This window comes from Dipodomys merriami, unplaced genomic scaffold (genome assembly GCF_024711535.1).
Source record: "Dipodomys merriami isolate MVZ:Mamm:240054 unplaced genomic scaffold, mDipMer1.0.p SCAF_6, whole genome shotgun sequence".
NCBI classification, from domain to species: domain Eukaryota; kingdom Metazoa; phylum Chordata; class Mammalia; order Rodentia; family Heteromyidae; genus Dipodomys; species Dipodomys merriami.
Window position 1 is genome coordinate 5,432,377 of NW_027206179.1, and position 18,723 is coordinate 5,451,099.

General features: G+C 38.1%; 1 protein-coding gene across 1 annotated transcript; it reads left to right on the forward strand.

Annotated features, from left to right (window-relative positions):
* Nucleotides 1-3,212: 3,212 nt before the first annotated feature.
* Nucleotides 3,213-18,444, forward strand: LOC138813705 (vomeronasal type-2 receptor 116-like). The gene is given in 8 exon segments (XM_070002088.1): nt 3,213-3,217; nt 5,485-5,631; nt 11,353-11,641; nt 12,864-13,670; nt 14,946-15,173; nt 16,080-16,203; nt 17,523-18,155; nt 18,158-18,444. Coding segments are annotated over 8 exon segments (2,520 nt in total).
* The last annotated feature ends 279 nt before the right edge of the window (nt 18,445-18,723 follow it).

Genomic DNA, 18,723 nt, shown 5'->3' on the forward strand with positions numbered 1-18,723 from the left:
TGGAAAGTGAACAATTCAATATTGAGTAATCAGGAGGTCTTCAAATAAATAAGAAAGGAAATTTCTTAAGTTCTAGGATTCGATGCAAATGAAGACATGAAATAACAACTCAATGGGGATACAACAAAGGCAGTGCTTAGAGAACAGTCCATATCCATGATTATTTGCATCAACAAATTAGAAAAATATCAGGTCAACACTTTACTGATGCATGTCAAAAATGGGCCTGATACTTCTAGAAAGGTCGTATCGTCACAGGTAAATTACCAAGCTATCTCTGACCAAATAGAGATTTAGGTTTCCAGCACACACTCCACCTTATGAGATCCATACCAATCAAAGTTTAAATGGACAGTCATTCTAAGATAGAAGATATCCCACCACAATAATGCCAAAGCAGAAAACAGCAAGGCAGCATGCACACCCCCGCTGAACTACTGGAATCTAGGTCCTATTATACCCCAAGACTATTCAAGGAGACTAAAAGGAGGAGAGAGACACCACACAGTGGGGGCGGGTGGAGGGGATGGAGGAGAGTAGGGAGTAAATCAAGAAAAGGTGTTAGACACTGCCACATGAGAACACAGAATTCTCTCTCCAAGACTTCGCTGGCCACATTGAGGGACTCCGGTTCTTAGAAGACCAGCTTCCTTTGGTGACCCAAAGTGTCCGGACGGAGTCCATCTGCTAGCTGAAGAGGAGGGGAACATATTTGAAGAAAAAAACATTCAAATTCCTTTCCCACCTCTTCTAGAGCTATCGAGGAAAGTCCCCTGGAATACATCTCCCCCTCTGTTAGCAAACTACAGCTCCCAACTCAAAACTCCTGCTGGCTGACAGCAACAGGGCACATAGCCAGGGAAGCAACTGGGGAAAGAAACACCAAGAACTGTCCTTGAGCCAGCAAAGAACCCAATTCGCCCTAAATCTCCCATGTGTGGTCAGCAACACCCCTGGGAACAAATGTAGCCAGGGAGGTGCCTGGGAAAATAACACCAGGACCTGCTCTACACAGGAAATTTCTAAAAATTATTACATCCCACATTATGTTCTCCATCCCAGCATCTCTGATGGGAACAGCTGCATTTTACTCCAGTAAAAACTAGAATCAAGTTATATCTGGCAACTGAGGATCTTCCTCTAAAGGATCCTAAGTCAGGCCATTCCTATGGAAATTGCAGTGCCGAACAGCCCTGATTTCTGACACACTGAGCTGAGAATCTGCTCTTATCATCTTTCTCTTCCTCAGTCTTCTGAGAATGAAAATCTCCAAGGTAAATATTCTGGGTTCTACAGATATGATGATTTGAAATAGGTGTTTATAAAGGATGATTTGTTGTTTGTAAAACAAACACATAAGCTAACCTACTCCTCATTATTTAGCATAGCATTTCTCTCTTCCTAAGTAGAGCTGAAATCCAACAACAGACAGCAATTACCTTAGGACTTTTACAGAAGGAAGCATTAGGGCTAAAAGAGCTTATTCCAGAAAATATCCAGACAGCAGAGATAATGAATAGGTGCTGAGAAGACACTTGAAAAGATACACTAAAAGCATTGCTGATAAATTTAATGAATGACAATTGAAATTATGCATAAGACAATAAGTGTTTGTGTGATGAGGCTAACCAAAAATTAATTTTTTTTGCCGGTCGTGGGGCCAGAACTCTGGGCATGGGTGCGGTCCCTCAGCTCTTCATCTCAAAGCTAGTGCTCTACCACTTCAGCCACAGTACCACTTCCAGCTTTTTCTGTTTACGTGTTGCTGAGCAATCGAACCCAGGTTCTCATGCATGCAAGGCAAGCACTCTACCACTGAGCCATCTTCCCAGCCCAATGCTAACCAAAAATTAATGGAAGAATTTATGGAAATCCCAAGCAAGAACCTCATACTCTTGGGAAGGCAGGAACAAGCAAACGTCAAATTAATAGAAAGAAACAGGTACCAAAAATTTAATTAGAAATAAATGAATTAATGAATAAATATGCATAGAATGCATCAACAAAACAAAAAGTAGTTCTTTGAAAAAATTATCAAACTTGACACCTAGAAAATTCTACTTAGAAAAGAAGTGAACATGCTTAAATTTATAAGATTAGATGGGAAATTGTTAACACCACAAGAGAAATATGGAAGACTCACAGTATTAGTAGGGGATTTTTCTCAGACCCTTATAACAATAACTTTGAGAACCTGGGAGAAATGGAAGCATCCCTAGAGAACATTGATATCTCCAAACTGAACCAAGAAAATTTAACTCAAACAAATGGTCCCAAAACAATTAAGTAATGAAATTGAAATGGCAATAAAGAACCTCCCATTAAAATAAAGCCCAGGATAAAGTGAATTCACAGCTGAATTGTATAAGGTCTTCAAAGGAAGACCCATTCCCATACTCCTCACATTTTTCAATGAAATAAAAAGAGAAAGATCACTACCAAACTCATTCTATAAAGTCAGCATCATGTTCATCAGAAAACCAGGTAGGAACCCACCAAAGAGAGAGAGAGAGAGAGAGAGAGAGAGAGAGAGAGAGAGAGAGAGAGAGAGAGAGAGAGAGAGAGAGAGAGAGAGAGAGAGAGAGAGAGAGAGAGAGAGAGAAATATAGACCAATCTCATTGATGAACATTGACACAAAAGTCCTTAACAATATTCTGGCCAACTGAATTCAACAATTGATCTCAACCCTGCCCCCCAAATCAAACATTATGATCAAATGGATTCATTTCAGGGTTGTACAGTTGGTTTAATATATGGAAACCAATTAGTGTAATTCACCACATCAACAGAAACAAGCAAAAGAACCACATGATCAGGTCAAAGATGCAGAGAAAACATTTGGCAAGATGCAACACCCATTTATGATAAAAGCTCTACAGAAGCTAGGAATCCAGGGAACATTCCTCAAGATGTGGAAAAGTTAAACCCATTCCCTATAAACTTTTGAACAAAACATGGATGCTCACTCTATCCACTCTTCTTCAAGGAAAGGCTGGGGTTCTTAGCAAGAGCAATAAGGTAGGAGAAGCACATAAAGGGAATCAAAATAGAAGAAGAAATAAAGCTATTCATATTTGCAGATGTTATGATCCCAAATTTAAAGAATCCTGGAGATTCCCCAGGATTCCTACTGAGTTGATTCAAAACTCTGGCAAAGTAGCAGGGCATAAAATCAACCCACAAAAGACAGTAGCCTTCCTGTGTGACAACAATGAGGTGAGTAATACTGAAATCAGAAAAGCAGTTCTGTTGTAATAGCCTCACAAAAATAAAATGCTTTGGAATTAACCAAAGATGGGAAGCATGTATATTATGAAAACGTTAAGACTCTTCTTTGTGGACTGTGTGGATTCTTTCATTCTGGCATACACCCACTTGCCAATGCTTTCTTGAGGACCATAATAGGCAGGTACTGTAGTATGAGCCATATCTCCAGCCCTTCTTTGCATTGAGTATTTTTGTGATAGTATCTTGCTTTTGCTATATGCCCATGCCTGGGCTATAGTCTTTCTATTGATGCTTGCTACGACAGCTGGAATGACAGGCATAAGAATCAATATTCAGTTTCTTCTATTTACACAGAATATGAGGATATTGTATTTAGCCTGGACGGTCTTGGAATCAACAATCCTGCTGATCTCAGCCATCCTTCTCAGAACACTCACAAAAATAGCTTGAATAAAAAGCATGTAGCATCATATCCAGCTTTTGATTAAGAGGGTCTCATGAAAATTGTGCCTGTGAACTGTGTCTATGAACTGTGATCCCAATCTTAGTCATATGAGCACCTTGCACTACAGTCATGAGCCTCCCGGCCTGGATCAGTTCTTTAGTGTGCTGGATATGGAAGCCAGAATCTAAACTGAGCCACAGACTAGGAAGTATTCATTAAGTTTTTCTCTCCTTTCTTAAGCTATTGCAGTACAACTTAGAAAATCATTACCAGTGTCTGTTGCTCCAAGTGTTTCCCTTATATATCTAACTGATAGTTTCATATTTGAAGCTCTTAAGTTGAGGACATTAATGGAATGACAGGGAACTATTTCCAGTCTGCTACAAGTGGCAATGCAGTTTGACAAACAAAATTTGTTACAGAGCAATATTGTTTCCACTATATGTAATTGGCCATGCTGTCAAACATCATTTGACTGAAGCTATGTGGGATTGTTCTGGATCATCTATTATGTTTACTGGTTTCCAGATGATCTTAGTACCAGTGTCAATGTGACTTTGTTTCAGTGGTTGTGCAGTACAGTTTGAAATTAGGTTTCCCATATTTCCAGCATTGTACATTTTCTTCATGGTATTGTTCTTTTATTGTGAGAATCCACACAATTTTTTTTTGTTTTTGGGTCCAGTTGTGGAGCCTGAACTCTGGGCCTGGGCACTGTCCCTCAGCTCTACAGCTCAAGGCTAGCACTATACCACTTGAGCCACAGCACCACTTCTCGCTTTTTCCTTTTTGCTTATGTGGTGTTGGGGAATTGAACCCAGGGCCTCATGCATGCAAGGCAAACGCTCTACCACTGAGCCACCTTCCTAGCCCCTGCACACAAATTTCAAGAGATTATTTTTTATTTTGTGAAGGTCAACATTGGAATTTTGAAGGGAAGTGAATCTGTGAGTTTCTTTTTGGATCTGGCATTTCAACAATATTCGTGCTCATCATTGAAATGGGATGTGCTTCCTGTTCTATTAACTTCTCTAATTCTTTCTACTACATGTGACTGGTTTTCAAGTTTGACAGAAATCTTTGATGCCTTATGTTGAATTTTCTTAAGACATCTTTAGAGGCTGTGGCAGACAGTTAAGTACAGTGGCGTCTTTCTTCAGCAGTTTAGGTTGGTATAAAGCCTTCTGCTGGCATCTTTATGACATTGAAACTATGAGATATCATTTCTTTGCAAATGAGAGCATGTTTGCCTGAATATGGTATGTGTGAATCCAACCTCTAAGTACAATGCCCTCATAATTTTAGTTGACAATTCAGAGGCATAGACTTTTCTGGCCATTTCACCATTCACATGATATGGCTTCATCTCATGCAATCCAGTTGCCTCATCCCAAACAACTTTCATGCAAATAGTTTCTTGACACAGACTTAGGACAAACTACAACCAAGATAATTCCATCTCTGGGGCCTCCTCACTATCTGTGGTCTTGGATGAAATCACAGCACCTGCAGTGAAGAAGGCAAATTTACAAACATGTTTTCTAACTCATGTTTTTCTTCCTGTGGCAAGGCTATAAATGCAGAGCCCCTGGGAATACTCTTACACATTACTTCTAGGGACTCACAAGAGGCTTTGATTAGAGGTGAATCATAGTGTAGATCTCGGTAAAAAAAAAATGACATATATGCACATATACATAACTAAAACTCTGGGCCTCACTTCCTGTCAGCTTTTCTGCTTGGCAGAGGATTCAGGGATGTGCATTTTGGCTTTCACACTCCTCCTTCTCCATGTTCCCCTCCCTGTCAGGTCCCTGGCTGGAACTAGCTGCTTTTCTACAATGAAGCACCGAGCGCACATGGATGGAGATGTGATGCTTGCTGGGTTTTTTCTTCTCTACACTTTGGGAATAGATCACAGTTACAGCCATACTTCCAGGCAAGAAGACAACAAGATGTAAGTACTTCAATATTTTACTTCCATTACTGTTTTATTCTGAGGATGTTTGACTGGTGAGGGAACTGTGGGTGCCTGCATCAATGATCACTTTCTCGTCTATACTGACTTCTATCACTATTGCCTCCAGAGCAGCCCAGTTTCATTATTTTGCTTTCATGTCCTGTTGAGAGATTTTCTGCCAGTTAGCAGGAGAGGACTCCATTTCCTACCATGTAGCTTCTCCTTTTCAGGACTGAAAGTTCTTCACTTTACTCCAGCATGCCTATATCTCTTCCATTTCTTCTTTCACTGTGGAAAATGTAGTGATGTCACTACAATCCTGAGTCACTGGCATGATTTCTGTTTTAGATGGCTGCCACTTCATTTCTTTATCCTCTATAACAGAGGTCTGAGAACTTTTCTTTAGTAACATGTATATTTTGAGAATGTTGATAAAATTTTTCATGGTGCTCTTGTCTGTAATCCTAACTACTCATGGGCTTGATATCTGAGGATGGAGGTTTGAAGCCAGCCCAAGCAGGAAAATCTATGAGAACTTTATCTCCAACTGACCTGCCAAATGCTGGAAATGATGTTGTGGCTTAAGTGACAGTGTGTGAGTCTTAAGCCAAAAGCACAAGAATAGTGTCCAGGCAGTGATTTCATGACCTAAAACTAGTGTAAACATGTGCATATGCACACTCACACAGAGTTACATACATACAGAATCTTAGTGCCCACAAGCAGTTACTTTTACAAATTAAGCCTTGTGGCATTGTTTCATGTCAGATATTCTCCACAACCCAGGTGTTACCAGGCAGCTCATTGTTATGAAAGATTCCTTCTGGGGGAATTTTATGTGCCCAAGAGGAGTTCTTCTTTTCTTGTGCACATGCATATTCTTGATGCTTCGTCTGTAATACAGTATCTCAGTAATAAGTGGTTATACTAAAAGACAAAAATGAAAATTGACTAAACAGAACTTCAAGAAATTCTAGCAAACTATCTGATTTCTATTGCAAAAGAAAATGTCATTGTCTCCATCATCAGCACTGCTTTTTAAGTGCTGATATGACAATTATAGCCAGAGGCAGCTGCCCAAAATTGAGAGAAAAGATCCCAGGATAGGAATTACTCTCTTCAGTACTATAGAAGATACATGTATTCATTTTATATGTCAGTGATATGATTAGTGCAATTAAACATCAGTAGGTGAGAGATGTGACTCAAGTCTATTCCCACTGATGTTAGCTGATGTTTGCCAATTTTTATATAATTTGGTGCTTGTGCCAAGTACCTGGTTCATGTTGCAGTTCCACACTGTATATCACATGTTTTGACTTTATTCACTCACTATTTTATAACAATGTATTTTTTTATTTTTTATTTTTGTTGGTCATGGGGCTTGAACTCTGGTTCTGAGCACAGTCCCTCAGCTCTTTAGCTCAAGGTTAGAACTCCACAACTTGAACCATAGTGCCACTTCCGGTTTTCTGAGTGGTTTTTGGAGATAAGGGTCTCACAGCCTTCCCTGCTTGGGCTGGCTTTGAACCAGGATCCTCAGATAGTAGCCTCCTGAGTAGCTAGGATTACAGGCATGAGCCACCACACCCGGCCTTTTATAACCCTTTTGTAGCTGTTTATAATCATTTTTCTTTCTCATGTCTCTAAATTATTTTACTCATTTTCACTTTTCTTAGGTAGCTAGGAATAAGATGTTGGTAACTGGCTTACATTGGAATCTTGCATGTATTTTTATCTCAAACCTGATACTCTGCTACTATACCTCTACTTCTAGCTTTTTGTTGGTTGACCTCAATGTGCCATGGACTTTTCTGTGACAGCTCACTTTGACTCAGGATCCTTAGCTGTCCGTTTCTTGTTTAGGTGGGATTGCAGGTCTAAGCCACCAGTATAGACAGATTTAATTTCTTGTAAAATGTCCAGTCTTTGATTTTTATATACCATTACTTAAACTGTAATTTTTGTTAATGTTAATGAATAAGTAATGAATGTGCTGAATACCCAAATGATTGAATATCAGTTTTCTGTTGTGATTTTCTATTTCTAATTTTTAAATGTCCTTTCTTTGATTGGATTTTTTCTATTCTAATATTTAATTTTTAGAACTCTTTTTCACTATATTATTCCTTCTCTCTGAGATGTTTAGCTAGCAAGATTTTTAACTATTCATTTGGCTGTTGCACCATTTCTTTCATTGTGCTGAAGCTTTTCAATTGGACAGAAGCACAGTTTCTTTACATTTCCAGTGCTTGGGTGGAAGATATGGCCTTGGAAGTGAGACAAAGGATCTGTCATTTAATCAACCCAGAGACTATTCCTATTCTTTTTTTTTTTTTTTTTTGGGTCCGGTTGTGGGGCCTGAACTCTGGGCCTGGGCACTGTCCCTCAGCTCTTCAGCTCAAGGCTAGCGCTCTACCACTTGAGCCACAGCACCACTTCCGGCTTTTTTTCTTTTTGCTTATGTGGTGCTGAGGAATCGAACCCAGGGCCTCAGGCATGCAAGGCAAGCGCTCTACCACTGAGCCAACTTCTCAGCCCCGACTATTCCTATTCTTTTATTAACTTTTCTTCAAGCTACCTGTGTATTTATATTTCCTCTCATTTGTACTGTTACTTGCAAACTTCAAGTTTCTATTAAGAAATAATCAATTTTGAGATTAAAAAAATATATGGTCTACATTGAGTGTTTTACACAGACACACCCAGCATAAGAATGCCACTGCTTGCTAACGGTGTCATGTTTGGGCCATGTGTTATTTGAAAACTACCAAGAATCATGTCTATTGTTAGAATAACTTTATGGTCTTCTATTTCTTTGATCCATGTGCCTGTTTTTATCAGAATGTTTTCTGCGATTATAAGTAAAGAACTGGTACAGGGACGCTTTCCTGTAGTTATTGTGTCTTAAAATAGCTCTGGCTAATGGAAGGCTTCCTTGTTCATAAAATTAAGTTTTGCCTTTTTATCTTTGAAGGATGTGATAGAAGTTTTGATATAGACTTTCTGAATCTTCTATAGATGGTTTTTCAATAATACAGCTATTTATATCCTACTGATTCTGTCATGCTGAATAATGGGAGATGTGGGTTCATATGTAGAATTTTATGGCTAATCTCTTTTAAGGTTAATGATTTTTACTTCAGTTTCATCACCCTGTTGTTCTTGTAGAATGTCCTTTTTGCTTTCTTCATTATTGGCATTTTGTTTCAGTCTCTACTTTTTCTTCTACTTGATTATTTCATTCCTTCCGCCAATTTTGGGTTTGTTTTTCTAGTTGCTTGAGATGCAGCATAGGTTCTTTAGTAAAGCTTCTCTGATTTCAGCGAAGGTTGTTGCAGTTTCATTTCATTGCTCTTTTTCTCTATCTATTGATTCTGATAATCCGTTTTCATTTATATTTGTTCCAAAGATTGGTAAACTTCTTGAACTTTACCATGAAAAACAAGTTATTGATCCATTTAGAGTTGATTCTGTTGCAGGATGATGTATAAGGATCTAGCTTCATTCTTCTATAGGTGATTAACCACTTTTTCTAGCACCATGTACTGAAGAGGCTGTCTTTCTTACATTTCATTTTTTAGCACCCTTATCAAATTTTAGATGGCTATAGGTCTGTGGGTTCATTTCTGGGTGTTCAGTTCTATTCCACTGGTCCTCAGGTCTGTTCTTGTGCCAATACCTAGCTGTTTGGATTACTGTGGCTTTGTAGTAGCTTGAAATTTGGTATTGATCTTCCTCCAGCACTGTTCTTTCTGTTAAGGATCGTTTTTGCTAATCGAGGTTTTTTATTTTTCTACATGAATTTTTGGATTGCTTCTTCTATTTCATTGAAGAATGAGGTTGGAATATTGATAGGAATCACATTGAACATGTAGATAGCCTTGGGAAGTATTGCCATTTTCACAATGTTGATCGTTCCAATCCAAGAGCATGGAAGCTTTTCCCAATTTCTATGTTCTGATTTGATTTCCTTTTTCAGTTTTTTAAAGTTATCATCATAATGGTCCTTCACTTCTTTAGAGGGGCTATTACAAAAGGAGTTGCTTGTCTGATTTCAGCCACCCTCTTCTCATTGTTGACATACAGAAAAGCCGTTGATTTTTGAGGATCAGATTCAAAGCAGACACTCTGAAAACATTACAAGATGGAATAGGAGAAACGTTAGGTCTCCTTGCAACAGGCCGAATTTTTCATGATAGAGACCCAGAAACAAAACCTATCGAAGAAGGTTGGACAAATGGGATTGCATGAAGCTGCAGAGCTTCTGCATGGCAAAGGACATAGCTAGCAATATCAATAGAAAGCCCATGGATTGGGAGAAGATCTTCACTAGCCATACAATGAACAAGGGTCTTATATCTAAAATATACGTGGAACTTAAGAAATTAAACCCCCAAAAACAAATCCTCAAAGAAACAACTGCCCAATAAATAACTGGGCTAAAGACTTAAAGAGAAACTCCTCTGAAGAGGAAAGAAGGATAGCCAATAGACACATGAAGAAATGCTCTAGCTCTCTAGCCATAAAAGAAATGCAAATCAAAACAACATGGAAATACCCCTTCATCCCAGTTCAAGAACTCTAATAACAACAGATGCTGGAGAAAATGTGGCCAGAAGGGAACCCTACTGTATTGTTGGTGGTAGTGTAAAGTTGTTCAACCACTTTGGAAAGTATTATGGAGGTTCCTCATAAGACTCCACATAGAGTTCCTCTATGACCCAGCACTCTCACTTTTGGGCATTTACCAAAAAGATCACAATCAAGGCCATACTAATGCTACCAGCACAACTATGCTTATTGCAGCGTTATTTACCATAGCTAAGATATGCTCGTCAGTAGATGAATGGATCAAGAAAATGTGATTATATATATATATATATATATATATATATATATATATATATATATATATATATGCCTCCATCAGAAAGAATGACATTGCACCATTTGTTAGGAAATGGAAAGACTTGGAAAAATTATATTAAGTGAAGTAAGCCAGGCCCAAAGAAACATAGATCCCATGGTTTCCCATATTTCCAACAACTAGTACATGTGTAGGACAAGCAGAAAATGCCCAAATCTATGTACACATGACCATATAAGATGATGGTAAGCAAAATGAACCCCAAGATAGGGACACAAATATCTTTTTTCTTTCTTGCTATTGATTCTAACATGTTTATTATGTACCATGTGATTTTTTGTTGTTGCTTTCTATGTTCCTCCCCCATAGTATAACAACTGTTTTCACTGTATTTGATGTTGGTGCCCTGCATCTTGTATATACACTTCTCTAATTTGTGGAGGGGAAGGGAAAAAACAAAATGCTTAAATAATGATACAGGCTGACCCATTGTAACAATGAGATTTACAAGACACTATGTTGAAAATGAAACTTACAACTGGCCAGGGCATGGGATGGGGGAGTAGATGTGGTGGTGGGAGGGAAAACAAAGGAGGAGGCACCAATGCATGTGGCAATAGAGATAAACAAACTCTCCCTCCACTTAAATAAGTATTTGAATCTCATTCATGACAAATTCCCTTTGTGTCCATACCTAATTCTATATGGAAGCATAAGAGACCACATTTACATTCCATTCTGATTGGAGCAATATTTTAACATTTTTATTGGGAAAGAAGCAAGCATTTAATGTATCAAAGTCTTAAGCTTTGAAATACTCCTCTTCAATTTCTTTGCTCATTATGCAGGTTTATCTTCAAGAACTATCAGTGTGTTTTGGCCTTGGCTTTTGCTATTGAGGAGATAAACAAAAACCCTGATCTTTTACATAATTTAACTTTGGGATTTGATATCTATGATGTTCACTTCAGAGCTTGGACAATGTTTAAGAATCCCTTCATTTTTCTTTTTGGGAAGTATAAGATTCCAAACTACTCCTGTGTGAGAGTCAGCAAGTCTATAGCAGTAATTACAGGACCATCAGGAATAACATCTGACCAGATTGGGACATTGCTAACACTCTACAGATTTCCACAGGTGAGGGTAAAAGGTGTGGAAGTTTAGAAAAACATCTAATTTGGTGGCCGTTCAGATGTTAGAAGAGAAGGATAGGAAGAGATTCTACTTGTGAACCAATCAAATTTTGTGGTATGGAGTAAATACTCAAAATTAATGGGGAATATATTCTTATAGTTTGGAAAAACTGATGGAAGATTTGAGCAGATAATTAGATAATTTATTTTTTTCAAACCTTATCAAAAATTTTCTTTAATGAACCAGGAAATGGAAAAGGGCTTTACAATGTAAGGATATGCTGAGCAGGGTACTGATAGCTCACAGCAGTAATCCTACCTAATCAGGAAATTTGTATCTCCAATTAACCTGCAAAGAATACAAGGTGAATGTGTGCCTCCATTAGTACAGCATTGTGCCCCATATTGTCTAGTATGTACATACACACCAACACACACACACAAACACACACACACACACACACACAAAAGATATTCTGTTTGAATGAAGTAAATCAAGCTTGTTTGTGCCCCTGCACTCTCTACTATGTACACACACACACACACACACACACACACACACACACAAACACACACACACACGAGAGATATTATATTGAATGAAGAAAATCAAGCTCAGAACAAGAAAGTGTAAATGTGTCATCTCTATACATATGTGACATCTATACATATGTGAAAGTTAGATCTAAAAGATGAACATGTATTATGAAATAAATATGAAACACACTTACCGATTTGCACACTCACACACACGTAAACAAACATATGTATAAGTATATATACATATATATATATATATATGATCAATCTGACTGAAGTGTGGTATACAAAGGGATGCAAATCCATGGTGCAACATTTCTGATCTCCTGACTGTGTAAAAAATGAACACAAAGCATATCTTGTAAATGCAGGGTAAGTGTTAAGGAATAAATGCAAAAGAATAGGGAATGGATGAGGGGGGAAACATAATATTCAGTGGGCACGTGGGAGTGACTGAGTTTGATATAGATAGGAAAAGTTGATGGAAATAGTGACAAATATCAAGACACAATTGACAAGTCAATTGATATGTTGTACAATTATTCAAAACCAATTAAATTATTTTTTAAATAACTAAAACAAAACCTTCCTTCCATTTCAACTAGTTCTTTACAGAACTAAAGGCTGTGATTGTGATGCATGGCAATCTTCTCATTCATGGAGTGTCCAATTCTTTTCCCCTTTAGTTTACCTTTGGGCCTTTTGATCATAACCTGAGTGACCATAACAAGTTTCCTGCTCTCTATCAGATGGCCCCAAAGGACACATCAATAGCCACTGCCATAGTCTCCTTACTGCTTCACTTCAGCTGGAACTGGGTGGGACTGCTGACCTCACAAGATGAGAATGCTTCTTGGGTTCTTGCTGAATTGAAAGAAGAGATGGCCAAGAATAGAATTTGTATAGCCTATGAGCTAGTGATGTCAACCCAAGACGCATCACATATATTCAAACTGGTAGCAGTTCATAATGAGATAAATGTATCTTCAGCAAATGTCATCGTCATATATGGTGATAATGATTCCCTGATAGCTTTAATGGTATTTATTGAGCAAATATTTATGCATGGTAAAGTTTGTATCGTGAACTCACAGTGGGATTTCACCCTGAAAAGGAGATATTTCATGCTAGGCTCATTGCATGTACCTTTTATTTTCACACATCATCATTTAGATGTTTCTGGATTCACAGATTTTGTCAAGGCAGTTAAACCTTCCAAATACCCAGAAGACATTTTTCTTGCCAGACTGTGGTTTCTCTCTTTTAATTGCTCAGATGTTGAGTCTGACTGCGTAACATGGGACAACTGTGCTCATGATACCTCTTTGGATTTGTTGCCTGCATGCACTTTTGATATGACTATGTCTGTGGATAGTTACAATATATACAACACTGTGTATACTGTTGCCCAAGCTCTCCATGAGATGCTTCTTCATCAAACAGAAGTTCAAACAATGGGAAATAGAAAAGGAGTACTGCCTTCCTCTGTGCAGGTAATTTCTTCTATGTTGGAGTACACACACACTGTGAGCAAAGGCACTTTCTAGAGAGGTGTCTTATAATGAAATAAAATATGTCTATGTATGAATGTGTTTCTCTCTGTCTCTCTCTCTCTCTCTCTCTATATATATATATATGATATGTGTATATGCATACATCTACCTATCTATATGTTTGTATTCATATGTCACACATATCTTGGTTGCTGATATTAATGTGTATATGTTTCAGTATTTTAAATAATTTTATGAAACATTAAATATTTCCTGTCCATTATCAGAAACTATTGGAAGTACAAAATTAAACAAATATAGATCCACACTTAAACCCTTAAATACTTCAGGTACTTTTCATATCCTGTGCAATTTTTCACGTTTCAATATTTTTGAAATATGCTATACATATGTTGATATGCTCTAAAGAAAACAACAGCCAGTAGCAAAGATAAAATATATTCCATATTTCTGGCTTTTATTCTGCTTATGTGGTGCTGAGGAACCGAACGCAGGGCCTCATGCATGCAAGGCAAGCACTCTACCACTGAGCCACCTTCCCAGCCCCTATATTCCATCTTTCTATAAATTAATTTTAGCCAGTGCAGGGGCTTGTATAGGGTGCCTGGGCTATGTCTCTGATTCTGTGTTCAAGGCTACTTCTCAACCACTTGAGCACAGCACTACTACCTGCTTTTCCTGAGACAAAATTGGAGACAAAATTCTCACTGACTTTTTTGCACAGGCTTGCTTTGGAGCATGATCCTCTGATCTGAGCTTCCTGTTAGCTCGGATTACATACTTGAGGCACCAGCACCCTGCTTATGAACTCATGAGTTACCAATAAAGTTGATATGTTTGTAGCTAGTGTTTTGAAAACTGTAAATTCAGCTATTTCTCTATGAGTTTCTTCAGTCAGAGCAAAGGCTGACTTGCTGAAAATAATTATTCATGTTTTTCATAAGTGACCGAGCTTAACCAACTTTTGATATTAAACATTTAGCATGCTCAAACTATAGATATTCACAAGAGTGGTTGTAGCAAGCTGTAGCAGAATGATTTTTTTTTCCTATATAACCTCCTACTACTCATTTTCTGAGTAATCAGAAAAGGTTATTTTTTCACAAAGATTTTTTTTATTCTTCCATAGGTGTCTCTAGTGTCTCTAATCTCTGAATTCAGAATCAGAAGTTAAAGGCAATCAGGAGTTTTTAATATTTCAAGTTTTCTGTCTTAACTCTGGGATATACCTGACCATAAGATGTCTTATTTTAGCTGCACACATTTCTGAAGAATGTCCAGTTTTATAATCCATCTGGAGATCAAGTGATTTGGGGTGAGAAAAGGAAATTGGAGCCAGAGTATGATATTCTCAACATTTGGAATTTTCCAGAGGGTCTTGAACTTGAGGTGAAAGTAGGAAAGTTTTCTCCATATGATCCACACGGCAATCAACTGTCTTTATCTGAAGATATGGTAGAGTGGGCAATCGGAACTACAGAGGTGAGTTGAATCTAATCCTAATAATTTTAAGCACACACAAATCAACAAAATCACCCTTCAAATATATACCTGGCTGAGTTCAAGCAACTTTAACTTATAATGCTAGAGTCTAATAGAGCTGATTTGAGACTATTAGAGTAAATTCACAGAGAAAAGTCTGTGAGACTCTTATCACCAATTAACCTCCAAAAATCTGGAAGTAGAGCAATGGCTACTAGAGTGCTATACTTGAGCAAAAACTAGGTCAGCTCCAGTGCCTAGACCTCAAGCTCAAGAGGCAAGATGAGAACCGAAAGTGTTAAATTTGCTTCTTAATGTTGATTTTGAATATTGTCCATGGGTTTCTAACACTGATAAAATATGTGGTGAGGTAATTTATGTGGTTGAAAGTTTTCTTTTACTCCCTTCTGTGGAGATTCATTTAATCGTTAATTGACCTGTTACTTAAAATATCTTTGATTAAAGGAATCATTGAAGGCATCTGGAAAAGATTCTAATGTCATGGCTATGGGAAAATGAAGAGAAAAATAAGATGTTCACATAACACTAGAAAGCAGAGGTCTCCTCCTTGCTCTTGCCCATATAACAGATGAGTAGGAGACAACATATACTAACATAAATTCAAGGAAATCCTAGAGGGCAGTACACTAGAAATTACGTTCTCACCACTACTTTCCACCTTTTAAAAATCCCATACCTTCCAGTAATTCAACAGGCTAGAAATCAAGATTGAAGCACATAGCCTTTGGGATTCATGGAATACAGGATGTATAACAGAATTAAATAAATCAACTATACTCACTTGCTTAAAACATTATGCTTAAACATCCCATTTTAAGGGAATGGATTGTTGTAGTGTTTGGTATGATTCTGAACAGTTACTGTCACATCCCTGCCTTTCCTCAGACTCCTCACTCTGTCTGCAGTGAGAGCTGTGGTCCTGGATTCAGGAAATCTCCTCAGGAGGGAAAGGCTGCCTGTTGCTTTGATTGTACACCTTGCCCAGAAAATGAGATTGCTAATGGGACAGGTGGGTCCATGAGTCATAAAGATTTTTTTATATCTCCCTAATATTCCTCAATCCAAACAAGTCAATGCAAAAACTGTGTATTAGGATTACAGTGCTCATTTTCCTGTTTTCTGTTAATAAGCAAATTCTGATAAGTGGTGGATTTCTACTGGAAATATAATAGAACATGGCTTTGAATTACATATTTAGTGAAATTTTACAGAATATTGCAGGCAAAGTTATCTCCAGGAATCCTTCTTACCACTAAATCTTAGGATAAGTCTAAACTCTAACATAAAATTAAATATAAATCGTTGGGGTTTATTCAGCTCAAGGTGAGCATTCTATCACTTGAGCAACAGCGCCACTCCCAGTTTTATGAGTGTTTATTGTATATAAGAGTTTCAGGGACTTTCATACCCGGGCTAGCTTTGAACCAAGATCCTCAGATCTCAGCCTCCTGAGTAGATAGGATTAGAGACCTGAGCCACTGGCACCCAGCTAAACATAAATTTTATAAGGAGAGTGTTCATCTCAAATCTTTCATTTTACCAACATGAATTTTACATATCTTTATTTCTCAGTGCAAAGCACTCTTCTTTACAAGGGGCAAGGGCTCAGTAAACTAGAATACATTTTAAGAAGTGAGGGGAAGGAGAAAAACAAGTCGTTTAAATAAGGATACAGGTGGACCTGTTGCAACAATGAGAAGTACATGTTGTCATGTTGAACATGAACTTTACAAATTTGGAGGGGGGGAGGACTAGGTGGCCAGGAGCAGGGAGGCTGGGAAGGGATGTGAAGGGTAAACAAAGGAGGAGGCTACAATGCTTGATAAGAAATGTACTCATTATCTTGCCCATGTAATTGTAACCCCTCTGTACATTATGTTCACAATAAATAAAGAAAGAAAAAAAAGTGAGCATGACTATAGAGTGTCCAAGGATGATCAATCTGTTTCAACAACTTAACATGTGAGCAGGCAAGAGAAACATAATGAAATCAAATCAAGGACAATATACCACAGAGTAAAATAAATGTCTTACAGAAACATGTATGGTAATATAAGCTGCATAATTCCAAGGTTAATATGATTGCAGTACTCTTGAGAATGAGGAAAAGTGTAAATTTTTAATAAGATATTGCAATACCTCAACTGTGATATTATCAACACATGTGAGTGTCATTGAGCAAAAAAAATGTTCAAGAAAAAAGCCCAAATAAAAAGAAGATAAATAAAGAAGAAGATAAAGACTTCACTTAAGTAAAAAGTGTCCTCAATTCTTTGAAAGAAACAAGGTTATTAAAAGTAAGTAATGGTAGTAAACTTTTCTCACCAGATAGGTAGAAATGTCTGCAGTGTTCAGATCATCAGTATGCCAACACACAGAGGACCCAGTGCTTGTTGAGAGCTGCCAGTTTCCTGGGTTTTGGAGATCCCTTGGGCATGGCTCTGGTTGTCATGGGTCTATGCTTTTGTAAGATCACTGCAATTATTCTTGGAATATTTTGGAAACACCATGACACTGCCATTGTCAAGGCCAATAATAGAGCTCTCAGCTACATCTTGCTCATCTCCCTCATCTTCTGTTTCCTCTGTTCCTTGCTCTTTCTTGGCCGTCCCAACACAGTCACCTGCATCCTGCAGCAGATCACATTTGGGGTTGTGTTCACGGTGGCTGTTTCCACAGTGTTGGCCAAGACTGTGACAGTGATTCTGGCTTTCAAGGCCACTTCCCCAGGAAGAAGGATGAGGTGGCTGCTGGTATCAGGGGCTCCTAACTTCATCATCCCTATTTGTACTTTGATCCAACTGACACTTTGTGGATTCTGGCTGGGAAGCTCTCCTCCCTTTGTGGACACAGGTGCACACTCTGAACCTGGCCACATCATCATCCTGTGCAACAAGGGCTCCCTCACTGCCTTCTATTGTGTCCTGGGATACCTGGGTTCTCTGGCTCTGGCCAGCTTCACAATGCTTTTCTGGCCAGGAACCTGCCTGACACCTTCAATGAAGCCAAGTTCCTGACCTTCAGCATGTTGGTGTTCTGCAGTGTGTGGCTCACTTTCCTTCCTGTCTATCACAGTGCCAAGGGGAAGGTCATGGTAGCTGTGGAGGTCTTTTCCATCTTTGCCTCTAGTGCAGGACTCTTAGGCTGCATTTTTTTCCCAAAGTGTTACACCATCTTGTTAATGCCAAAAAGAAATTCTCTGTACAGCTTCAGTGATAAAAGACATAATAGTAGAAATAAGCATTCTTAAGACTAAGCACATAGTTTTAATTAGTATTCACAAGGTCTGATCTAATCCTACAGTAATTGTCTCTTCTTCTCATAGTTTATATTATGCAATGTATACTTCAAAGACTAAAGATCTATTGTGCATTTTCCTAACAGTGGTAGTCACTAGTGATGGTGATCACAATTTAATCTGGAATTTGGCTTCTATATTTGGTTCCACCTTTTCAATCTGCACTCAATTCTATTATCCCTTCTTCTTAATGTCTTTTAATCTTGTCTTTCTCAACAACTCTTCTAAATT